Here is a 26931-nt window from a genome sequence, read left to right on the forward strand (position 1 = left end):
ATTCTTGGGGTTAGAGATTACAAATCAGCTTTGCGTATTCTTATTTCTGACACCTCTTCTATGGTTACTATTTGTGGGGTCGCAAAGTTCTTATCATGTGCCTGGATCATTAGGACTAAGATTTTAAAAAATGCTTATCAAGTCAATTTTTCCACATAATTCTAGATGTCTTTTTTAAAAATAATGAACTGTTTTGTAATTATGTATGTAATGAACTGTTTTTATAATTATGTATGTATTTCATGTTTGTACTTTTTATGATACATGTGTCGAATAAAAGTATAATGACTTGACTTGATTTAGATTTGAAATACCCAAATAATATGATTATTGCTCCACCATAATCTGTGTTGTCACTGATGATGGTGATGTTTTTTAACAGGGCATAAAATTCAGCACCGTGAACCCCGAGCTTGTGTTACAGAATCCATCTGTCTGGATGCAACACCGTAGTGTCCTTGCATCTTCAGCTAACCTGTGGTGTGCTTACACATAATGGTGCCCAAGTGCGGCACCAGCGGCAACAACCTGCACAGTGAGGCCGTTCTGGCATCGCCAGCAGTGAAGGCCAGGCTGTTTGTGTATTGCATGTCCGCAGATGAATACACATTACTATGTCGTGCCTTGTGGAACTATGAAGATAGGTGCTCTGACTGTTTGCTTATTCGTTTCACCTTGCAACCTACCTGTATGACATTGCTGTATTTCACTATTTCACCCAAGAGCTTCTTGTTCTCAGATTCATTTTGCTTTTGTTCCAGTTCTGCTGCGTGCTGGAAGAGAAATGCCACAACACTAAATATGATTGCAATTCTTAATTCTAGGAACAGGATAAAAAACAAACATTTGTAACTTCAAACAAGGAAGACACAGCAGTAAACTTTATGAAACAGTAACTTCAAGACAAGCTCTATCCACATCATTTTGTAGTAGACAATGTTGTAATCATGTAAAATATTTATCTCATTTTCAAGCAGGAATCAGTGTTCTGGCAACTGTTTACGATTATCAGCACAATAAAAGGAGCCAAGAGGCAATCAGGAGACAGGGGTTACATATTTCATAAACACACAAAGCCTCTACTCCAGCATCCTGGACATACAATAGTTGTTGAACCCGGTGTGCCATATCATAAGGGTAACAGTCAGCTAAAGCCTGGTTCAACAGGATTACTACAGGTACGTGCATTAATAAACGTGACCAGCAGTAGATACTATATTGTATAAAGTATAGGCTACACCTCATGCAAGTGTCTAAGATGGCAATACTGAACAGTCAGTCTGTTACAAAAACTTTCTTCGGCCAATTGCAACCATAAAGCTACAGATAATAAAAATATTACATAAATAAATAGAGCAGAATTACATAATTCAGGACACATGCGCGGATAAATTCTCTAGAGCTACTTTAGACCATTAAATCCCTCAAACCATCATGAGAAGAGGAACAAACAATAATGACACTAGAAAATGTAAAAAATCTATCTTTTTTTTGGTTCATTATAAAAACATACATTGGAAGTAGAAATAACTAGCAAAATATACACAACATTCTGACCACATTCATTCACAACCACAAACATACACATACACATAATCATATTGATATATATGATCTTTTCGCCAAACATGATGGAATTTATAAAAGATGTAGCAATCAAACAATAGTAGCACTTTGATGAATGATAGGCTCTTTTCGGTCGTTTCCAAACTGACTACGTGCGTTTCGACAGAAACACGGTCTTCATCAGGAGTTCCACCTCAGAATGTTGTGCTCAAGGAAAGATAATGGGCGTCCCTGAGTAGAAGATGAAAAAATAGATAAACTCCAGGGTGAGCATTCAAGTATGTCCAGCATATGTATGCAGGCACAGAAGCTGTTTAAATACTACAGGTTGAACAAAGGATCTTACGTCATCAAGGATTTCTACTCGTCAAGACAGGATGCATCTGTGAGTTTCTAATACAGTAACGGCATACCTCAAAAAGGGATATTTGGTGTGATAGCCGATTCCTCAAGAGGAGAGCCCTGCTTGATAAAATGTATGCAAAAAAAGCCGGACAAGCTGCTGGTCCTTCAAATGGTTAAAAAAAGGATATGGTTCCGACGGTCCAAAGGGTATTGGCAGCTCTGATCTGTGTGAAGCAGCCACCCGGGGGGCTGAAAAAACGCCGGGTGGCTGCTTCACACAGATCAGAGCTGCCAATACCCTTTGGACTGTCGGAACCGTATCCTTTTTTAACCATTTGAAGGATCAGCAGCTCGTCCGGCTTTTTTTGGATACATTTTATCTAGCAGGGCTCTCCTCTTGAGGAATCGGCTATAACACCAAATATCTCTTTTTGAGGAAGGCCGTTACTCTACTAGAAACGCACAGATGCATCCTGTCTTGACGAGTAGAAATCCTTGATGACGTAAGATCCTTTGTTCAACCTGTAGTATTTAAACAGTTTATGTGCCTGCATACATATGCTGGACATACTTGAATACTCACCTTGGATAATATCTATTTTTTCATCTACTCGGAGACGCCCATTATCTTTCCTTGAGTACAACATTCTGAGGTGGAACTCCTGATTAAGACAGTGTTTCTGTCGAAACGTGCGTAGAGTCAGTTTGGAAACTACCGAAAAGAGCCAATCATTCATCAAAATGCTACTATTGTTTGTTCGCTACATCTTTTATAAATTCCATCATGTTTGGCGAAAAGATCATATATATCAATATGATTATGTGTATGTAGTGTGGTTGTGAATTAATGTGGTCAGCATGTTGTGTATATTTTGCCAGTCTCTGTATGAATTGTTTCTACTTCCAATATATATTTTTATAATGAACCCCAAAAAAAGATAAAGATAACAAATAAACTTTTTTATATTTTTATAATTTTCTAGTGTCACTATGGTTTGTTTCTCTTCTCATGATGGTTTGAGGGATTTAATGGTCTGACGTAGCCCTAGAGTATTTACATGAATGTATTTTCCCTGTCTAGGTGTAGTTCTCATCAGTATCAGGGGGCCCCTCTACTTTGCAATCACATGCGGGGATAATACAGTTATTTTTCAAAGAAGACACTACATAAGATGCATTCCAATGATAAGAAGCCTAAAACATATAAAAAAAGGGGAAATCGGTCTCATACTAAAGACAAAAAAAATTACGTTAAAAAATGAGTTCAGATCCTAACATACATATATGAAGGAGGTGGGGTAGTTATCTTGAGTCGTATTAGTTTCTAAGTCACTGTTAAAGGCAGACAACATTTCTCACTGCCAGGCAAACTTTCTCATTCTTCAGCCTTTGCAATCGCTCAAAGGCCTCCTTATAGATGCTCGTATTAATGGAGCAAAAAATAGGACACAGAAATCAAGCTTCTCGTCACAGGTGGTCACTCATACGTCCAGGTGTGAGGGACTGTCCATCTCAGCTCCAGTAGGCCCAGCTCGACTTCGAATGAATTCCTTTGTTAATGCTACTCAGAGATATGTGATTTAGTCATGTCACGTCCCTGCTTCAGTGTCGGCCCTCTGTTCACTAAGACATACAAACATTCTGTCTGTCTTAAAACTGTATAAAAAAGTTTCCCAGAAAACATCCACAAAGTTCTAAAGACTCAGAAGGTGGCAAAAAGCAGTCACAAGACTATTGACAAGTGTAACATATGTGGCCAGGGGAGGTACCCCTGCCAGAGGGGAGGGCTGGAGGAATCAATTTTGTGAGTTCATCGTCAACTATTGCAAGCCGCGAATGTACAGGGTAGAAACATGAAGTCTGTGCTCCTTCATCACCCAAGGTTTCCATGCCATGTACAGGAGAATAGATGTCTGGAAAGAGACTGAAATAGCACTCTGTGGTGCTCTCAGCGTTGGGAGCATCTAGCACAAATTCCAGCAGCAGTTCATGCCGGGAAGTGTACAGGGGTAATGGGGATCAGTCGAGAGACTGGTAACTGTCACTGGTGTCATTTCACAGAGTTAGGAAAAGATGAGGTTCACCAGTTACTACTAGAAGATGTACAGTGCACCGCTTCCGGTTAGAACCTAATATGGCTATGTCACTGGCTTGAAAAAGATTATAGCTAGGGACAACATTATAACCACTGGTACTCTACATCATGGCATTGTTATTGAGACAGAAAACAATCCCTTCCTGCTAAAATATCAAGGGCCTTCTTCTGGGTCTCCTGTGACTGGAGTGAAGAGCATAGCCACATCTGCAAAGGCACTGACACAAGTGACTGTGGGGATGACAATAAAGAGCCTTGCCTAATTAGCCTACGTCATACCAGTAACAGATTCCTTTGTCTTTGAATGAGAACGTCTGACTGAAAATCTGCCACATTTGTTTTGGGTGCATAAGACCAGCATCTCTACAGGTTAAAGTAAACAGCGGAAGGAAATCTGGCTGACTTTAATTAGCATGCCCAATAAAGGGGAGCCTTACCAAAATGGTTTGATGGAGATGGCTCCATGCCTTCCCCTTGCTTTGGGAGGTATATATCATGGTTGTTCTGTAGATGGGAGGTGACATTGATAGGTTCATCTAATGCAGCTCATTGCTCTCAATTTCAAATGGGTGACGTTCCCTCCAAATCTCTAGGGCATCACTGAGCACTGTTGTTAATAGGCCATCCTGCAGGGTCATCACCAAACAGCCTGCCTTCCTCCTCACCTTTTTGCTGATTTCGTTTTTGTTGGCTTTGGGACTCAAGCACTGGTTAACAGTTGTAAAGTGCACAAAGTGCTTGTGCTCTCTCCTTAAGGAATGGAAGAGTTGCTTAATATCCAATTGGCATATTTCATTTATGTCTAATTTACGTCTAAAGTTCTCTTAAGGTGCCCAGGGCCTGTAAATGTAATGCTACTGTTGGACCTGCAACAATGATTATGCCAGCCACTTAAGTAGCCCTTTAAACATGTCCCTGGCCTGTCACTGCAAAGCCTGCATGTGCAGGTTAGAATGCCATTCATAGAAAACAAGAAGGTAGTGGTGGATACAAGGGTCGAACCTCAAAATAGCTAAATTTGTGGGCTCATAAGGTAGGTGTTAGAAAGTAACCTTTATGTAGAGAAGTAAGGACGGTGCCACTCAGGGTAAAAACACCCCACTACCTAAGGTGTACAAAATACAAGAAACAACAGTAACTTGTGAAACTTTTACAAAGAACACCCTGGCACTCACAATTTTACAAATTTCATTTGAGACTGTAATCTGTCAGTCTAGCCCAAAGAAGAGAATGAAGAGAGATTCCTCGTAACACAGGAAATATGAAAAGTACATTCATCTATTTAATCATTAATTTATTTTTCATGAAATAACGTATTATAATTAGTACAAACAATACAAGGGCCGTAATATGTCAATTTCGTTAACACAATCATAAAAATTCCTCCATGATGTGAATAGAGGTCCAGTCCTTGTTACAGAAATAACGAGAAACTTGTCCAAATTAATATGAAGTTAAATGGCTCGTAGTACGTAATCCCAGTAATTCTGTCAAATCAGCTTTCAAAGTTCAATAGTATCAATGTCTCATTCCTCTTTGATCTCCAATACAGCTGAAGATGAAAGGTACACCTGTACCCAAAAGCAATCCTACTTTTGAGCTTTGTTGAAAAGCAATATTTCTAATACTGCTGCAGATATCCAAATACAGCACCTGGGGTACTGTGATAGGTCCCTCATTTCCGCTCCCAAATATGTTCCAAAAGAACCGTCACCTTCCGTATCTGCCGTCACCACTAAGGTAGCCCTAAGGGCAGGGTGCAGTGTATTTAAAAAGTTGGGTATGTACATTCAAGTTTTACATGTCTTGGTAGCGAAAAACTCTTACATTTGTTTTTCACTCTGCATGGCCCATCTCTCCCATAGGATAATATTGGAACTGCCTTAATACATTTTACAAGTGTGATTTCCAACTGGATAGAGATAACTCGTTCATGTTTGGTGTCTCTGGAATCCTAATTTAAAATCTGGTGAAGTGAAATTATGGTGAAGACAGATTTTTAATTACCATTCTGTAAATGCCACATTTAGAAAGTCGGCATTTTCTTGCATTAGCCATTTGGTGCCTGCAGCCTGTCTCTGGTGAGATGACTGGGTATAGTTGGCAGTTGGGCTTTGTGTATTCCTCCAAGACAGCCACATGCAATGGGAGCTTAGGTGTGTCTAGATGGGCCATCATGGACAGGACTGAATGGGAGGAGCTGGGCCAAGCCTAACTTACACCTGAATAGGCTACATCCTGTCACCACACAAAGGGCTGCATACCCCTGTAGTTAGTCTGGAACAAGGGCGGGGAAGGCAGATCATCTGTGCACTTCAAAGGCATGCCTCTAGAAGCTCCCTCCCCACTTCAAAAGGCACAACTGTGTATAAAAAAGGACCTCTTCTGGACCTATGGATACTCTGCTAGGAAGAACTGTTGTGCTGCTGAAGAACTGTTGTGCTGCTAAAGAACTGTTGTGCTGCTAAAGAACTGCTATGCTGCTAAAGAACTGTTGTGCTGCTAAAGAACTGTTGTGCTGCTAAAGAACTGTTGTGCTGCTGAAGGACTGCTGTGCTGCTGAAGGACTGCCGTGCTGCTGAAGGACTGCTGTGCTGCTGAAGGACTGCCGTGCTGCTGAAGGACTGCCGTGCTGCTGAAGGACTGCCGTGCTGCTGAAGGACTGCCGTGCTGCTGAAGGACTGCCGTGCTGCTGAAGGACTGCCGTGCTGCTGAAGGACTGCCGTGCTGCTGAAGGACTGCCGTGCTGCTGAAGGACTGCTGTGCTGCTGAAGGACTGCTGTGCTGCTGAAGGACTGCCACTCTGCTGGAATCCTGTTTTGCTGATATGCTGTCCTCTTGCCTGGGTGAGACAGACTGGACTTGCTTACCCTGAACTCAGTACACCGAATTACTCCAAGGGCTGGTAGGTTGGCCTCAGGATCTGAAGCCTCAGTGACATAACAGGCTTCTAAACACCTTGCACATGGACTCTGCCATCTGTGAGTCTACCCTGCCAAGTGGTGCCACCCCAGTCATGAACCCTTGGAAGTAGGCCTAAAGTCCTTGCCAGCAGGACTGATGCACCTTCTCTGCTGAGTGACGCATTCCCAAGCAAAACCAACAAATTTCCTCAGCTGAGTGGCGCACCCCTGAGCAGAACCAATGCATTGGCCCAGCTGTGGGAATTGGACCAATCACAAAGATCACTATCGCCCACCGCAGCCTCGGAACCAACATATTACCCCCATGGTGTAGCGCAACCACAGCCCAGGTCCTCGTATCTCTCATTGATGGCAACTGCAACGACGATGACGGACTCCACAGCCCCTCAGAACCAACGCATCGCCAGATATGCACCGCAACCAGACACTGGACTTCGCAGCACAAGCCCAGTCGACGGGAGCCTCAACGACAACGCAACAGGAGTCGCACCGCACCCTCGCCGCATCTCTGAACCAATGCATCACTTCAGCTGCGCGGAGCATCTTGAACACGGATCCACACAATGCTCTACAACCAGGATTTAAGGTACTTTGTTCAGCGGGTCTAAGTGGGTCTATGTTGCCGGCCTGCATTCCATAGCGGTCAGCCTGAACTTGCGACTTTCTCCTGGTCCAGCCAGACCAGATATCCCCAGTTGGCGCTTTGTGCTTTTTGCTGCTACTAATACTAAAAATCTGAAAATTCAATGTCTCCGGTTCTACTAATTAGATTCTTGTTGTTTTTGTTTATTTATAAAAAATATACCCTATTTGTTTAATCTGTTCTTGGCTTCTTTTTGTGGTTTATTTTCACTGTTTTACTTTTTGAAGTGTTGCACAAATATTTCACACATTGTCTCCGATTTAAGCCTGACTGTTCTGTGCCAAGCTACCAAGAGGGAAAAAAATATGAAAAAACTAATTTTCAGGATTGTTTGTGCCATACCCTGACAAGGTGACGAGGGTTGTGGTTCGTACTTGTCCAAGGCTTACACCACAGTCAGCCAACAACCCAATTCCTTACAAGTACTTTTTCTCCAGCAACCATGCTTTACTGCATGCTGTGCTCCCTTTGCCAACAGGGCAAAAAGTTATGCACCAAACGTGCTACACTAAGCAATATGTCAGTGACATGAGTTGATGGTGCAGCAGAGAAGCTACCCACAGGGACAGCTCACACCGGAGGTAGGGGGCTGGCAGCAAAAGAATGTGCCCTATTGGCAGGCCAACTACCAAAGTTCTACTCAAGGTGCCAATACATTTTATAAAATCTAAATCGTGTTCATAAAAACAATTCACATGACCACCACTGGCAATGTATTTTTAAACACTGTTTTCTTGGCCTAGCTACAACATCAACTGGTACAGTAGGACTAAGTAACACAACAAAATGTAAAACTAATATTTGACAACTGCATACCTGTTGACTTTCTCAAGGCATGTGGTATTGTTTTTTCTGACTAGACATTCAAACAACTAAGGTGTGAAACTGGCCCATAAAACCAACACCCACGTGGATGGATTCAATAATAAAATTTTAGGGCCCTCTCCTTTGTGAGCTGTGCAGTGTTATTCTTTTTAAATGTTCAAAACTATTTACAGGAAAAACAAAATAAAAATGGGCGAGCTAAATAAAAAAGGTTATTAAAGTTAGAACAAATATCATTCTAAAATAAAACCTAGAGCAGATGTCATGTTCTAGTTGCATCCAACAAAAATGCATTTTCTTTATTTGTTCTTTAAAATTTAACAATACTGTTAGACTTGACAGCCTTAGGTTGGTCTTCCCCCAAACGTTTTGCAAGCTTGCCTCCAAATTTGCGGAATTATTTTTGTTGGCCTTAGGAGTCTGAGCACATTCCCACTGCCATACTGTGATGAGATGGATGTATGTCAGTACAACGCGGTGGTTTACAACGCGGTACTTTACATCGCAGATCTTACAACGCAAGTCGTTACAACGACTTGCGTTGGAGGGTGCGGATTTCGGAACCTTATAATTTTATATTCCAACACCAGTCCCCGTAACAGTAGGGAAGGTGTTGGAATATAAAATTACAAGATTCCTTATCCCACAGCGCCATCCAGCGCAAGTCGTAGTAAAGACTTGCGTTGTAAAAGACGTGTCGTAACTGCACTGCGGGGTAACATCCGCGTTGTAAAGGATGCTCCCCGTGATAACATGCATGTGCTGCTCCCCTAAAACATGGTTTGATAGACTTATCCCCAACCGCCATATTGAATTTACCTATAAATCCCTAGTAGAATGCACTACAGGTGCCCAGGGCCTGTAAATTAAATGCTACAAGTGGGCCTGCAGCACCAATTGTGCCACTCACACAAGTAGCACTTTAAACATGCCTCGGGCCTGCCACTGCAGAGCCTGTATGTGCAATATACACTGCCATGTTGACTTGGCATTTAAACCCCCTTGCCAATCCTTAAACTCCCATTTTATTACATATAAGTTACCCTTAAGGTAGGTCCTAGGAAACCCATAGGGCACGGTGTTGTATAATCAAAATGTAGGACATTTACATTTATGTTTTGCATGTCCTAGTAATGAAGAATCCCAAATTCGTTTTTCACCACTTCAAGGCCTACCCCTCTCGTAGGTTAACATAGGGAATTCCTTATTACACTTATAAGCCAAGAGTTTGGATTGAGAAGGACTAGATCGGTCATGTTTCATATCACTGGAATGGTTGTGATCAATCCCCTTTACTGGTACAGTTGAATTAATTCCTACCCTTTTTAAAAATGTCACTTTTAGAAAGATTACATTTTTCAGCTCTTAGCCCTGTGTGCCTGTAGTATATCTCCAATACACACCTCAGGAGGGTGACAGTTGGGCTTAGTGTATTCACTCTCAACAGCCACACACCAATTGAGTTTAGTTGTGACTGAGTCGTCATCCTCAGCCTGTTGGGCCATTCTGGGCAGGATGGGAGGACGGAGCTGACACTTGTACCTCAATCGGCTGTTTCCTCATCCCACACAAAGGGCTGCATACTCCCCTGTAGTGAGTTTTGAGCCAGAGTTGGGAGGGAGGACCTCTGTGCGCTTCAAAGCCCCTCTCTGAAGTCACCTCCACTTCAATGGCACGACTGGGTATAAGTACTGGGTCTCAGACGCCCCCCCAAACCAGTCATTACTGGACCTGTGAAGAACTCTGCCAGGATGAAGAACTGCTGTGCTCCTACAAGGACTGCCATTCTGCTAGACTCCTGCTCTGGAAGAACTGCTTTCTGCTGTGATGCCCTGCGGTCTGCTACCCTCTGCTATACTGAGGAAGAACTGGACGAACATACTTGAACCCACAATGATTGCCAAGGGCAAACTTGCTTGCCTCCGGTTTTAAGACTCAGGGATACCAAAGTCTTACCCCCTGCTCCTGTGCCTGGCCCATTGGAAGTGGATCAAGGTGCTTGGCCAGTGGAACCGACATATCCTCTGTTGTGTGAGCAGATTAGACACATTGCAGCTGTTGCAGGAACAAAACGGGAGCAGCACTTGGAACCAGTGTGTCGCCATCGGAACAGGTGCATAAGAACCACTGCAGAGAGAGGATTAATGTATCTACTTGACTGCGTGGAGAAACCCAGAACATTGACTTCAGAACCAACTGATGAGGTGCCTGAGAAGGCCACATCAGAGCTTACTGAAAGCTACTTTTGTTCAGGGGGACTTACAATAGTAATGTAGCTGGCCCATGCCCCCTCACAGTCGGCCTGAACTTTTGAATTTGCCCCGGTCCAGCATGACCAGATAACCAGATAGGCACTTTTTGCTTCGAAGCGCTTTTTTCACGTTTAATCTTTAAAAATCTATATCTTGACTTCTACTTATTGGGTTTTTGTCATTTTGGTCTTGTTTGTTTATAAAATAATAATCTATTTTTCTAAACTAGTGTGGAGTTTTTTTGTGTGGTGTTTTTGCTGTGTTACTGTTTGTGAAGTTGCACAAATACTTTACAAGTTGCCTCTTAAATTAAGCTTGCCTGCTCTGTGCCATACTACAAAAAGGTGAGCACAGGTTCACTAATGGTGTGTATCTGACTTACTCTGACTAGGACTGTGGTTCCTGCTTGGACAGGATGCATACCTCTGACAACCAGAAACTCAATTTCTAACAAATACTATAAAATAACAATAGCATCATGTTAAAGGCAGCAATTAGTATTGACGAATACACCATTCGTACAATGCCAGGGGTTTTCACAATTAAAAACTTCGAGGCTCAGGGGACCCTATATATATATATATTCTGGATTGGGGCCATCAATGGGGGTTACGCCACTGCTCTGCAACACTCTGCACAGTAAATTTATGTACAGCAGTCTAGAATCAGACAGTAATATCAAGACTGTGTTCTCTTCAGATTGGTGGTCATCAGCTCTATACAAATGCATCAGTATTTCCTATGCTACCGTCCGTTGAGCTGTATCCATGATCCATTCATCCTCTTTCAAGGACCTCACCAACAGCCACTGTTTTGCTAATTGGTGTTTAGCTCATAGTTTTGTAAAAGGTATACCTTTCCTTTTAATCGTGCTGCCCATATCAGGTGACGAGAATATGAATAACTATTGTTGGTCTTGTTTCTGCTAAATTAAAGTTTAAAGTACATGGTAAGGTATCTTGTAGTGATCCTTCCGACAGGTTTCTCTGGTCAGTTAAACCTCTCCACTATATCCTAAAAACAGGTCGAGCTGGAAGTTCGACATCTGTCTGGTGCCCAGACAGATGCAAAGTTTCCATCTCGACATTTTTTTAGGCTGCGATACCTAAGAAAGACCTACTATGTTCTAAAGTCAACGCTATATCCTAGTAGAGACATACCATATTCTAAAGTCAGCACTATTTATTTATTTTTACAGAGTTTTATATAGTGCGAACTTGACCAGGTATCAGATAAAGAGAGCTCTACATAGCACCAGTTGCGTTACATGAGGGCACATTCATTTTTTGATAGACACAGGGAGATTAAGTGATTTGCCCAGAATCACAAGATGTTCAGCGTCATTGCCAAGACTCGAACCGGGTTCCCCAGATTCGAGGTCAACCGCCCTAGCTGTTAGGCCAACGCCTCTCCCCACTATATGCTAAAAGACATACAATGTTCTAAACTCAACGCTATATTCTAAGGGAGATATACTATGTTTTAAAGTTGACTATATATCCTAAGAGAGACACTATGTTTTAAAGTAAACGCTATGAGAGACCTACTTTGTTCTAAAGTCAACGCTATATCCTTAGAGACATACTGGGGTCTTTAGTCAAATCTATACCCTAAGAGAGACATACTGTGTTCTAAAGTCAATGCTAAATCCAAAGAGAGACATACTGTGTTCTAATGTTACACTATAACGCTATATATCCTAAGAGAAACGTACTACGTTCTTAATGCAACACTACATTATGTTTTTCATATCCATGTTTCACCGCCTTCTATATGCTATTGAAGCACCCAGTCTAGTCAAATTGAAGAATGTTTCACCTATATCGCTGCATTTGGGGCATGTGGGTTCCCTGTCAGGATTTAATTTATAAAGCATCACAGGTGGTATATATGTCCTGTGCAGTACACTGAAGTGAAGCAGACGGTCTCTAGCAGTACTGGCTATTGTGTGTGTAAAGGCAAGTGTGGTTTCCCATTCTTCTACTTTTATACTTTTCTTACAGTCTATTTCCAATTGGTGTTTAATGGTTCACTCGGCCTCGGGTGTAACACGACTTATTACAGTGCACAGGTTAGTGATGTCACCTCTCTACCCTTCTGCGGTGACCAATACCACCAGTGTCTGTGATGTTGGGGCATCCACCTCCTACTTCCCATCTGACACACATTTCATACAACAAATGTCCTCAGCTACAACTCGTGTAAAACAAACCCACGCTTTCAGCTGAATGAATTTCTCAATTAACAGTAAAAGACATTTGGATATTATGTCCTCCTCCAACTCCAATGCGAGATATGGGGGAGGGCAGTGGTTGAAAAGAAAAAAAAATCAAATAAAGTCGAAAAAAATCCTCCAATCAACCTCACCACATCTCCACCGCCTACAGCTTTCTAACTGTGACTCAGGCAAACACTGACAGAACGGCATATGATGACAGTACACTCATGAACACATGCAGTTCCTAGTGAACGTGGACTCCTTCACCTGTACGCGGACTCCTCACTTTCTGGGCCTTATCAAACTTGGAACCTGGATTGGCAGGACACACAATTTATCAGTCCATTTTTTAACTTTAATTTCTACGACGTACTTCAATATTACAGGCTTGTATTTTCATTTGCTTTACTCCGGTAAAATCGGTCAACACACATATTTCCACTTCCATCATCATCATTAAGTGTATCAGTGCTAAGATAAAAGGTGATGAAAGCCATACCTGCAAATGGAAATTTCAACTCTAGGAGCTTGCACCAACTTGCTATTATTTTAAAAGCTGGTTTTCAAGTGATGATCAGAACTTCTATTTTTAATGAATGTAATTACTTTAGAATTTATCGAGCGCACTTATAACAAAAATGTGTTTTGTTGATGAGAGACGATAAGAAAAGAAAAACGAAAAAAAAGGGGAGAACTTTACGAATTACCGGCAAATGAGGTAATATACTGCAGCCGAGAACTTACAATTTGGGACTATCAAATGGTGTCTCAGCTCTAGATATATGTGCAATCACCGCTGCTGTGTTCTTGTTCTCTCTTTTTCACGGATACATTCACCGCAAACCTACACCGAGAAAGAAATGCTCCAATTCGCTAAATAAAACCACCAAAAAGAGGGTTCCGTCTTGGAGTGAAAGGCCCTATGCTTGAATGTCTCCATAAGGTAAATACACAAGGAGCGATTACTGCTCCAAATAAGATGAATTTATGAATAACCCTGGGGCACTATGAACGAGTATGCAACCCATCATTTTAAGGCTCAAATTCCTAAGCATTTTATATCCACCTATGGCTGCATGCCGATAAGTTTTGTTATGTTACCTGGATCTGTGTTTTGCTCTAATGACCCAGGTGAGTATCCAGGTGCCCTAGAAGGCGAGAACTGCACTGTCTGAGAGGTGCCCAGCTGAAAAGTCAGGTTTTAGTTCCCATCTAAATTCAAGAAGAGAGCTGATGGGTGGAGGAGGGAGGGAGGAGCTTGTTCTAGGTCTTAGAGGCTTGGAGAAGATGTGGAGAAGGGTGAGGAGTCATCTAGCCAATCGGAAGTGCCTTTTAGGTGTATGAAAGTGTGTGCAGATGTTAAGGTATGCAGGGCCTCAGTTGTGGAGTGCTCTGTAGGCAAGAGAGAAGAGGAGTTTAAAGGTGGCACATTACAAGATGGAGAGCAAGTATGGCTCTCTGAGGATTTCTGAGTTGTGTGCTCATGAAGGAAAGTACAGTGTGAGTCTGGCAGCCAAGTGTTAAACCATTTTAACACTGTTGGTGAGATTGGCGGTGATATCTTCATATAGCCTACTGGTGAGGAGTGCTTGTGTGCCTGTACTACAAGAGTCCAGTGGGAGCAATTTGAAGATTTTCCTGAGCATCTTGAAGGTGTGGATGCATGTTCCTACTACATTGTCGACTTGACTGGCCATCGAAATGTACCTGTTGATAATAATACCCAGGTTCCTGGTGGCTTTGGGTGGGATTGGTGCAGGTCCTAGAGTGTCGGGCCACCATGCCGGGGCCCATACAGATGTGTGCTTCCCGAACAGTACCACTTCAGTTTTGTCATCATTCGTCTTGAGGCAGCTTTTCTTTCATCCTATCTGCTTTTTTGGGCATGCACTCTTGACAGTAGGATTGCGTACTTGGTGCATCTTCTTCTGAAACAATGAGTTGTGTGTCATCTGCATAGGAGATGATGCTACTGTCATGTGACTGTACGATAGACGTAAGAGGAGTCATGTAGACACTGAAGAGGGTTTGGCTCAAGATGGAGCCTTGTGGAACTCCGCATATCAGTTTGGTGGTGTCTGACTGGAAGGGGGAAAGGCTGACCATTTATGAGCGCCTGGTGCTGAAGGAGTGGATAGAATGTATTCCTGCCTCATGGAGTCTCTGGATAAGGATATAGTCCGAGATGTGTCGAAGGCTGCCAAGATGCCCATGAACATTAGGGCTGCTGTGTCTTTCTTGTCAGCAATGAGGGCCATCTTAGTGCTGTGGAGCGGCTCTGAATCCCAACTGAGAAGAGTCAAGGAAGAGATTGGTCTCAAGGTAGTGAAGCAGGTGAGTGTTGACCAGTTTTTCTAGGACCTTAGCGGGGTATGGTAGAAGAGAGATAGACCTGTTAGCCATTTTTATTGGGTTGGTCGAAAGGTTTCTTGAGAAGGACAGTATGTGGGCATGTTTCCAGGTGTTTAAGAAGGTAGCAGTTGAGAGCAAGATTATTATTGAGGTGAGCACTGAGCAGATGAGGTCTAGTCCATTCATGAAGCTGTAGTGCAGGCAGGGATCCGAGGGAGCTCTGGACTGAATGGATCAATGGATGTTGGCTGCTACAGTGTTGGAGATTTCTGCCTAGCATGACCACTCTGGCCTGGCATGGAGATGTTACTTGAGTCAATGCAGTTGAGGGATGAGGATCCATTTGGGGGTGAAGCTGTTATAGATAGTCCTAACTTTCTCTAAGAAGTGGATGGAGAGATTATTGCATAGGTCCTGGGAGGGGTTGCCTGCCAGGAGCTGGTGTGTGGGCATATGAATTACTTGACACTCGCAAAGTTTGCTTTAGAAGGGTTACCACTGATTTATATGCAGGATAAGAGAGCTGCACATTTGATGGTTTTGAGTTTTTGATAATAGATTATGACGGCCGATTTGAAGGAAGCTCTGTCTGTCATTCCAGGTGTTTGCAGTGGTATTTTGTTAACCATAAATCGTCGGTGTACTAGCTGGCATCTGCACAGGTGGTTATCCAGTTGCTTGAGTTGGAGACAATGTGGGTGAGGCTTGCGGGGTGCTGCAACCAAGGAGTACAGAGTTCTAATTGTGGCCTGTGACTTCCTCTCACAGCTGTCAAGAGGTCCAGATGTTGGTGGGTTTAACTTGGTTAAGTAGTTGGGTATGGAATTTGATGAGGTAATGGTCGGGCCAGGAAGAGGGGTTGAGGTGTCCACTGCAATGTTGGGGCACTCTGCGGTGTTGTCCCGATGTGTGGGTGGGGCCGTTGACTCTTTGGATGAGGGTCAGTATTCTGAGGTGTTCAGGAGTTCGGCAAAGCTAGTGTCTAACTGGTCCTTTAGGAAAAAGTTTAGGTGGCCGAGAAGGAGGAAATGGCACTTGGTGCAGGAGAAAGCTCCATATGTCCCGGAGAGAGAGGTCCTGGTGCAGAGAGGGGATGGGCAGGCAGGGCTAAGGAAGAACAGTTTGTGGGCAGAGTAGAGGCAAGTGGGGCAGGGGTCAGTGGCCAAGGGACCAAGGTTTCTGGTGCTAGGTGTGGACAGGGCACCGACGGGCCATGTCTGAGTGCAGGCAGGCTTTCCTTTGGCATACCAGCAACACGCTGCTGCAACCATTGATAAGGTCCAAAGTGGGAGGAGGAGAACTGAGAGCGGTGGGAGGGACTACCGCTTGAGGAGCACAGGGCAGGAAAAGGCTGGCGGGAGCATGTGCGTGAGTGGTGAAAACAGGAGATGAACTAAAAGGTGAGTGAAAAAGAGTGAAAACTGTGTAGAAAGGCAATACAAGTAAGAGGCAAGCAAACTAATAATACGTGTGATAGATTAATCTCTCACAATTGTGCTGTAACCAAGCTCTATATAGATACAATATACACTTTCTGCCCCAAGGACATTAAGTAAGTAGTGACCTCCCTATGCTCCTGTGACAGAGATGGAAAACTGAGACATGTCTGTGAATCGCTGGTGTTGTTCCTGCACACTAGGCGTGCCCTTTAGGTAGACATCCATATTTACAGAAGAAACATAGAACAGGCATTGAGCAAAGAGACTATGTAGCTGAACAAAAAGTCCTAGCTCTGACAAACCTCTATAGAGATTAGAAAAGATTTCAGAAAGAGGAAATGCTCCGCTAGGTCAATCACTATGCACACATCCATGACCGGCATTTATTATAAAATTCTTAAAAGCTATATACAGGCAATGATGGTGCGCAAATATACAGTTCGATAGAACAGCACAAAAGCTGTTTCACCACTATACAAGCACCATTAACATAAATGGAAACGTCTGCGCATAGACATCAAAGAAACTCCGCTCTAGACAAAGTAAACTTCCCAGAAAGTGAAACGTTATCAGTGATAGTATTCATAAATCCAATCAATTAGTTTGTACGGTGATAAAATATTTACAATAGAACACGCTTCAAAAGACCAAACGTAATTTGAGAAGCAGCAATGCACACTGCTGTAAAAAGCACAACAGTGAACACTCAGAACTAAGATCGAACACCGAGTAATCAAGCAGCTGTCCAATGCTCAGAGCAAGTAAATCTACGATCCAACAATAACAACGTGCAATCTGCTTCTGCGAATGAGGCGAGTGTTGGCTTTACTTAGAAGCTCTAATGCCAGAGCTGCACTGCAATGCTGAATAAAAAACAATCAGGTGAAACTTAAAATCAACAGTGCAGTCTGGATGGCACAACAACCACAGTAGGCAGTGAGAAGAGGCTGCCGCTGCTCCGCTGCTCCGCTGATCCCTGCCGCCACCAAGAGGGGGTCCTGCAGAGGATTTTCCCCTCACAACAGGACGTGACCCCGCCGAAAAACCACAAAACGCCACAGCCCCCGCAACCAGCCTGCGATTCCGTGACCACACGGCTAGGCTGGTTTAGGGGCTTGGAGGTTGGCGAGCGTAGCCGCCATTAGCGGGCGGCTGCCGAGTGTGAGCCCGTGCAGATCTGCGGAAGCGGCCCAACTAGGTTGGATGCAGCATGCGGACCCACCTGTGTGCACCGCTCGCCTTACCCCCCAGGCATACATGCCAACATTTCAGGAAAGCAAAGTGGGAGGTTTAAAAAAAAATAAAAAATCGGGAGAATGGGGCTTTGACTCGGGTTACTGGCATGTATTGGCTGGTGTGCTTCTATAGGATCGGACAATTGAAACGCAAATGCCCGTTTTTTTTTTTCTTACCTTTCAGAAGCATGGAGCATATTGGCAGGCAGAGAGGGTGATACAAGTGTTGGGCACTGGCCTGGCAGGTTGTTGGCAGTGCATGCACCCCCCACCCCCCCTGTGGCAGCCCGGGCTGAAACAGTCCCCCCCGCCCCTACTTCGCAGGTCATTAAAAGACGATTCCTTTGTTAATGACGCTTTGTTGGTTTTTCACCTCTTCGAGAGCCCCTGCATCGCCACTCTTTGCTGGAAGAATTAGCACTTTACACAATACCAAGCCCTGTCAGCTGAAAACCCCGAGGAATCGGGTTTTTGCTTTTAGGAATCGGGAGGCGGGAGACTAGCCTTCAAATCGGTAGTCTCACGCCTGAATCGGGAGGGTTGGCATGTCTGCCCCCAGGTTCCAGACCCCTCAGGCCAGTGTTAAGTGGGAGCAGAAATCAGCTTGGGCAGCAGCAGCAATATTAGTTACATCAACAGTGGGTGCGGAGCATTGCTGTGCGGATAGTGGGAGCTGCAGAGGGGGTAGGAAGCCTGGGCTACGTAGAAAGCAGGGCAGCTCTACCCCCATCTTCACCTTTTACCTCCCTACCCCAGAGCTGCGCCACCCCTACTTCCCGCCCCCTCTGCCTCCATCTAACCAGACTGCTGGGCTACAGACAACCTTGCGGACAGCCCCCCTCACTGCCAAGGAGCCAGAGGAGCCAGAGGGTCTGGGGAAGAACCACAGCCCCAACCTGTTCGGATGCAGCAACAGAGACGGTGCAAGGGGCGGGGGATTATTTCCAACGCTGGTGACCCCCGTGAGCCAGAAGAGCCAGGGGAGCTAACCTCAAGCCAAGCTACAAACTCCGGCCCAAAATCAGACCAGATTCTGTGCCAGACTGCTCTATATTAGAAATAGACTGCCACTGGCATTCTACAAAAGGGGGAAAAAGCGTCCAAGAGCCGTCCCACATTCACACAACCAAATATCTACACCAAATTCCGGTTTCTGAAAAATGCAGGAGACACTCTCGTCTCAAGTACAACGGCAGTCCAGGGCCTTCAAACACCACTTGAACTACTCCAATTGCAGGGCGATGGGAGCAGCAGGCATGGGCCAGACATCTAGTCAAACACCAGACTTGACCCAGAAATTCAACTTTGACCTGGGGACAATCAACTTACTGCAACCGTTTCAGGATCGAGCCCACAGCATCAAGCCACACCCTCGCTGCAAAATCCCCAGCACCCTGTTCAGCTGATCATGGCAGAAGTAATAGCAACTTGAGAACAAGGACCGGCACTGGTGAGGTTTTCACCCACTGAGGGGGTCGGCAGTGGGGAAACAGAGCTCCCTGGAACGGCACCTTACGGCAGCAGGCTGAGAAGCAATTGCATCGCAAATGAGGACTTAATAATAATAGAGCTGGGAAGCCCACAGACGCACAAGCAAACCCGAACTTCCTATAATGAAGCAACGTTCAAACCCATGCTGATGCCAAACGGACCCAACATAGAACGCCAAACACCACCAACACTGACCAGATCAGAACGAGCATCAAGACATGAGCCTGGAGACCCTGATCAGCTCTCAAACCTCCACACAAACAAATGGGAGGAATTGCTGGCAACATATACACACACAACGCGCCAGCAAAATCCACAAGCGACTCTCTGCAAGAGTACAATGCACAGAAGCACCAGGATGCAAGGGGGAACCAGGAGACGGCAGATCCAGCTTTAGGGCAAAGCCCAGAGGTCTCACCAAGGAGGCACACAAATTAAACTCTGAAATCACCTGGCCAAGCTTGCTCAAAACAGTGCAACTACTGGTGGAAGCCCTCCAGTATCAATCAGACAAAATGGACACTCGGCTAACCTTATTGAACACCCTGGCGGTCTTTGTGGTAGCAATCAACGGGAAGCTAGGAGCCTTAAACACGTTCCTTCAAAAAACACAGGGAAATCCTCAAGACAACAAATTAAGCTGCGAGTGTGGCCCAATCATCGACACATCAGGCTCCCTCCCCTGAATGCTGAGCAACCTGTACACGCAACTTAAAAGTGCACCCCAGAGACCAACCACGTCTCAGCTAGAGGAGCAATCCCTTACAGTAACAAAAGAAAGCATAAGAACATATCATGCAAAGAGCAGGGTACAAAATGTTCCCCCTCCTAAAACAGCACTAAAACCTGAACTTACAGAAGGCGAATGTGATAAAGCAAAAACACAGAAACCAGCAATTGGGCCACCACTAAGTCTCGGGACCGAACCTGACTCTCAGGGGACAAAAACAAATGCAAAACAAAGACTATCTCAAAGGAGGAAAGACTGAAACCAAAAGCCCAGCCTAATTCAGGAAGACTTCTTATGCCTATTTAGGCTGACATCACTTGAGACGCCAGAACACACTAAACAACAATCCACGCCTGCAGTGGACGTGAGGAACAAATATCCCATACCCGCCGAAAAGGCGGTAAACCAAAACTGCAAGGAACAAACCGTCACTTCAGGGATCCTGCAGAAACTGAAGCAAACTGGGGACGAAAACGAAAACCCATCTAACCCTAATAACTTCCAACAAGATGCAGAACCCTTATGCCAATCCTCCAACAGAACACTGGTTGCAATAAACTCATTGCCCTGTCAACCAATTACTCCAACAACAGCACCATCAGACCACCAAGCAGTTAGGGCCCCCCAGGCCTCTACGGCAACATCTACTAACCACCCTACCCTCCACTCCGACCCTAGGGAGTTACATCCCACATTGGGAACCAAACTCTCAACTGACCTTGTCACATTATCAAGTTGGACGAGAGGCCGGAAGACTTAATTCCACCAAAGCTAATCCAGCAAAGTCTTCGGTCTCTCCCAATGGAAAAAAAGGATCAATCGATCAACATCGAACCCAATGCAAATAAATGCCACGGGAAGGGCGCGCGGCTGTCACCAGGCTGCAGATAACACTGGACATACCATACAACAAAGGTCACCACTCTATTCTAAACACGCACCCGGCCTCACCGGCTGGCAACTCAAGTAGGGGTGGAAACATCCTTATGTTTATACCAAATATAATTCAAGAGGCCCACACAATATATTGAATCGAGGAAACTTATTTCGCCTGATGTCACATATTCCAACTCTGACAGACTTACCAACCACAAATTTGGACACAGTAGAATTAATTCACCGCAAAGACCCCCAGGGAGAGAAGACACAAAGACCACGTGGAGAAAGCTGTCTGTCACACAAAAAGTACTCTCAGAAAGTCCCGTATTCAAGAGCTGGAGGATAAACATCATCCCTCTTATCAAACCTGGCTATCCCGTTCCACTGACTTGGGAGCACAAGGATAGTGTACTGGTGGTCCTAAAACACAACGCAAGATCAGTATTAAAAGGAGCAAGAGGGCACTCTCCAACCACAAAGGAGCATTTTTGGGAAACAAATACAAGTCGCCTGAAATATGTACATCGAACAGATCGGCATGAGGAACTGAGATGGCTCTCAAGGACAATCAAAAACCAAACAAGGAACAATTGACAAAGCAGCCATCAACCCCCACAAACAGGAGTAATCAGTCTACTACAGCTATGCTCTTGGAACATCAACAGACTGTCCAGTAAGATATCAGATCCGGACTTCATCAACTATCAAAGGTCATTTCTCGTCATCGCATTGCAGGAAACTTGGCTGATTGATCCACCACACTTCCAAGAAATTTGCGCTTCTTCACCCCAACCGTCAAGGGGACATGATACGGGCATCTAAAAGGAGGCCTTGCAATCTACATCTCCAACACAAGTATCACCTCAGCTAGCACAGTTGGCCCGACAACATCAGAAACTATTGCAATAAAAATATCTGCACCAACCTCGTCATTGGGAAACAGATACAAAGACATTGTAATAATAAATGCTTATACACATCGAAAAAGGAAAAATCAAGGATGCCAAATAACTGACATACTTCTTAGAGTCATGATTGCACTGGCTCCCTGTCAGGGACAGGATTAGTTTCAAGTCCCTCTGTATTGCCCATCAGTCATTCTGGGAAACCGGCCCAGCGATCAACCGCCCCTTAATCACCCCCTACCTCCCCAGCAGACAGCTACGTTCCGCTAATGCGTTTCGTGCTGTCGTGCCTAAGGTTAAACGGATCAGATCGGGAGGCCGGTCTTTTTCCTTGAACGCCGCCAAGCTGTGGAACAGTCTACCCCTTCATTTAAGGTCCAACTCAGATCTCACTTCCTTCAGGAAGCACCTGAAAACTTTTTTGTTCAACAAATAGGTTTGTTCTCCCCCCTGTGTTACCCGTCCTTTTGTTCGAACACTTTTCAGTCATAGCGCTTGGACGCCTCTGGGCAGCTATTTGCGCTTTACAAAACACATTTTCATTTCATTTCATTTCATTTCATTTCATTTCATGCATAAACGAGGTAAAAATAAAAGACATGATCCTCACCGGGGATTTCAATTTACATCTAATAAGTTCCACGACTGCCAATGAAGCGTCGTCTCAAAACTCAGTCTGGAACATTCTACTGCAGAGGAAGAGTCCTTTGGGTCGCCCAACAAAAACTGGCCAGTGCCTTTAGAGGATCTAGAACACCTCAACTTTAGAGCGGTCAATGGCAGAGCTGTGAGCGACAACTCTCCTGCATTTACCCACTATTCTTCAACCAAACATTTGATACTTGGTTATACTTTTGCTGCTCTCGCTTTTTTTAATCAAATTGTTTCATTCTAAATGGGCGACAAAGTGGACAGCAATCATTGGCCACAGGAAATCACAATCTGAACGAACGTGCCCAAGTTCGAGCAGGCTCAGTTACTACAGGGAGTGAACGTCACAATTAATTACAGAAAAATCAAATTTGTACAAGCATTACAGGGGAGCTTTATGCAAACTGCAACACTCCTTTCTGAAGCACGGGAAAGTAGGAAATGGAGAAATGGGTGAACTTTACAACCACAATGGTAGAGACCTTCGCTGCCCCAATCAAACCAGGAGCACACATGAATCACAGTAGCGTGAACAATATTTCAAAAGCGCATAAAATTCAGATAAGGCTGATAAAAAACTAAATGTACAGCGCGCTGAGATACCTTCGACATAACATAAGGAGGAAGAGAATGCCCTAGTCTCCCCAGAAGCAGAGGACAATACGCCAGAAGACCCACACTCAAGCGACTACATTGAAGAAATTAAACGTCAAATAGGAAAGGACAGGAGAGAAAGAGTCCTGGGCCCCAACGGAGTCCAAATGCTCCTATACAATCAAGAAACAGATTACTGGGCCACAGCACACAGCCCTCTGTTCACTGAAATAAGGCTGTCCGGCTTAGTACAACCCTCCTGGAGGGCCTCGATAATTTAAATCTTTAAATCAGGAGACAAATCCCTGCCAAAAAATTACCGCTTAGTAGCTCTCCTGGACAACGAGGCACTTTTTTTGTGCAGGAATACTCCTAAAAGTCCTGGGCCAAAGTAAGATCATTCTTTCCCCTAAATTAGACTAACTTTCAAAATCTGTTGGAACAATAACAAACATCATGACCATGGCATTGCTGATCGATAAAGCGGGAATAACAAAAATGCCATTACATCTTTGCCTTATTGACTACAGGGCCACCTTTTGACAATGTAAATGAAACAGACGGTGGGCAAAACTGGAAAAATGGGGTATACCACAACCACTGCTGAACTTGATAATCACCGACACACAGATACATGGATTCAAATAAAGTTTGGCGATGGATCGTCCCTGTCAAGACGTATAACCACCATGAATGGGCTCAAACAAAGTTGTGTATTGGCCATACCCTGTTTAACTTGTTCCTATTAGATCTTGTCCAGATATTAAATGCCAGCAACTCACACGCCCTAAGATTAGTGGGTCTAGCACTACCGTGCCCACTATACGTGGACAACTTATTCCTAATCAGTCAGACGCAGATGGGTCTACAACATCTACTTACTACTGCACAGGAATACTCTGAAGTAAATGGACGAAGTATTAATCTGGAGGAACCTAAGACCATGGCAATCAGGAAGAATTCAAAGAAACCATCGGCGGGGGGAGGAGCTTGGCGGGCATCCGAGATGGCCGCTTGAGCACAGCGCTCTCCGGACCCTCGCCGCTCCCGACATTTTATCCTGGCTGAATCCTGATTTCTTGCAAGAATTCGTGTAGGGGACGCTTGGCTGATTACCCTGGCACTTTTCAGGAATCGATTTGGATCTCGTATTCCTGAGTTATGGTGCTCTGAACTTTTGGGCTCCGCCCTTGAGGTGCGCCCGGGACGGGGTGCGGTACTGTAGCCGTCCTGCAATTGAACAACAACGGCAGGAGATCTGGCCTTGTGGGTCCCCCCTTCCTAGGTTTCGGTTTCGATTCTGTTCCGACTTGGGCCACGGCTGTGGATGTCGTGTTGCGACTGAGACTTGGAGGCGGATCGGCTGTTGGGCTTTTATGTGACCTATTTGCTGGTTTGGCGACCTCCACCCGAGTTGTGCCCCCTTTTTATGTACTTTTGATCCTGTACTTTGGGTGTCGGGCCCGTCGAACCTGGTGGCTCGTCCTGTGACGCATCTTCAAAATGGCGGGCAGAGGGGACAGAGAGACGCGCAAGACGAAAACACCTCTGCGCGGAGCTCCAGTTCAATCGAATGTCATGGACCGTTATACCCATTCTAAGGGGTCCCCCGGAGCTGCCCTGCCTGGTTCTAGTATTGCGTCCGAACGAATTTTGGAAGAATCGACGGAGCCCTCCTTACAGGATATCATGGGCGCCATCTCGGGTGTGAGAGAATCCATCGGCCTACAGTACGAGGCCTTGGCCCACAAACTTGACACCGTGGCTATTGAGGTGAATCTGATTCGTGCCGATCTCGGCAAGACGAATGAGAGGGTACAATCACTGGATATTAAATCCTCTAGCCTTACGAATGACGTCTCGGAGCTCCAAACTGAGATTGGAAATCTCCGTCGGGGGAATGACTTCATGACCCGTCGCCTGGAGGACTTTGAAAATAGGGCGCGTCGCTGCAATGTTCGCCTGGTTGGTGTACCGGAAAACCCTGAACCCCACTCGGTGGATCTCCTGGTTGAGGATCTGGTCTTGAACCATTTGGCCCCTTCTGGTCTCACAAAATTTTTCACGGTGGAACGTGCACATCGTGTTCCAGGGGGCAAAGTCAAGCCGGGAGCCCCGCCGAGACCCATTGTAGCGAAGCTTTTTCATTATAGAGACCGGGACGCTATCCTGCAGGCCTCGCGGGTGAAGGGCCCGGTGGCCTTTGAGAACGCTACGGTGAACTTTTACCCGGACTTTTCCCAACAGGTTCAGAGACAACGTATGGAGTTTCGTGGTGCCAAGAAACGTCTCCGGGATCGGGGCCTACGTTACGCCATGCTCTTTCCCACTAGACTCCGGGTTGAATACAATGAACGTACCCTTTTCTTTGATCGGCCAGATGCTGTTAATGACTGGCTGGACTCATTGCCTGACCGTCCTCCTGAGACAGACTCCGCCGCTCACCCTGGCGGTGCCGAAGGTGGTGTGGAGATCTAACTGTTCGGCTCTTATGTCTTATTTTGAATACGTTCTCAGGGGTGTTGGCCGGCGTCCCTCTACATTGCGATCATTCTGTCTTTTCGTTTGTTATTCTTGTTCTTGCTGAGGTCGGGGGGTGGATGGAACGGAGACCTTTCCTCCTCCGGGGTCTTTGTGTAGAATAGGGGTTCTTGGGCGACAGGCACACTGCAGGTTGGGGTGGCTCTTTAGCTTTTTGCAGGGGTGCAGGGTGGGGGGTGTTTCTCTTCAGTTTGGGGGAGGGGGGTTGGGAAGTTTTTTCTTTTCTATGTGTTGTTTTCAAGGCGATTTGCTCCTGTGTTTGCTGCTGTTTCTGATGTCTAGCTCATGGGCGAGGGGTCTTGGCTCGGGTGGTTGGGATGGGGGGTAGAGGGTTGAAATTTCTTTCCTGGAACGTTAATGGCCTGGGTGATCGTATTAAGCGCAGTGTGGTCTTAAAATGTATTCGACGTTTGTCACCGGACATTGTTTTCATGCAAGAAACCCATTTGATTGGTAATGTTTGTTATGCGATGAATAGATGGGGCTACCGCCTTGTGGCGCACTCAGGGTTTACCTCCGGATCTAGGGGTGTGGGTATTCTTGTTCGAACCTCCCTTCCCTTGGCTATTGATGAGGTGATTCATGATGACCGTGGGAGATATACTGTCCTGGTGGGTAGATATGAAGGCCGCACCCTATCTCTCTTCAATGTTTATGTTCCCCCGGGTTTGCAGGCCTCTACTTTTACTGACTTGGGCCGTGTTCTGTTGGATCTCCCTGATAGCACTCTCTTTCTTGCCGGTGATTTTAATTCGGTGCTTTCCGGCCTTCACGATCGCCATCCCCCTAGAGATACCCCGCAGGCTCAGCAGTGGTTGGGTGGGTTTTTAGATACCTTTGGCCTTGTGGACTGCTGGCGACTGTTGCATCCCACTCAACTCCAATACACCTTCCATTCTGGGGCCCATGGCAGTCTGTCCCGGCTGGATTATTTCCTGATGCCCGCAGCCCAATCATCGGCGGTTCGTGAGATTTTACACTTGCCGAGGGGTATTTCTGATCACTCGCCGCTCTGGCTTCGTTTTGAGGTTGGGGTAGAGGCGGCGGGCCGAGTGGCTCCCATTAACCCTTGGTATCTTTCCTCCCCTGAGACTCGTACCCTCTTGCTCAAGTCCATGGATTCATATTTCCTGGAAAATGAGGGGTCGGTCTCTTCGGCTGTGTCCCTGTGGGAGGCTTTTAAAACCGTGATTCGTGGACAGGCCCTTTCCTTGATTGTTGAAGCTAAGAGGGCAGGGAGGAAGGA

At 45.2% G+C, this 26931-nt stretch overlaps 1 protein-coding gene across 3 annotated transcripts in view; it reads right to left on the reverse strand.

Moving 5' to 3' along the window:
• ITPR2 (inositol 1,4,5-trisphosphate receptor type 2) overlaps positions 1–26931 on the reverse strand; it is a 1735249-nt gene that overhangs the window by 1304935 nt on the left and 403383 nt on the right. For all 3 annotated transcript variants that reach the window (XM_078674117.1, XM_078674116.1, XM_078674118.1), the window contains exon 4: positions 687–773. In XM_078674117.1, coding sequence (XP_078530243.1) covers positions 687–773 — 87 coding nt within the window. The remainder of the gene's footprint in view (positions 1–686; positions 774–26931) is intronic.

Source organism: Lissotriton helveticus, chromosome 1_1 (assembly GCF_964261635.1).
Source record: "Lissotriton helveticus chromosome 1_1, aLisHel1.1, whole genome shotgun sequence".
Lineage (NCBI taxonomy): Eukaryota > Metazoa > Chordata > Amphibia > Caudata > Salamandridae > Lissotriton > Lissotriton helveticus.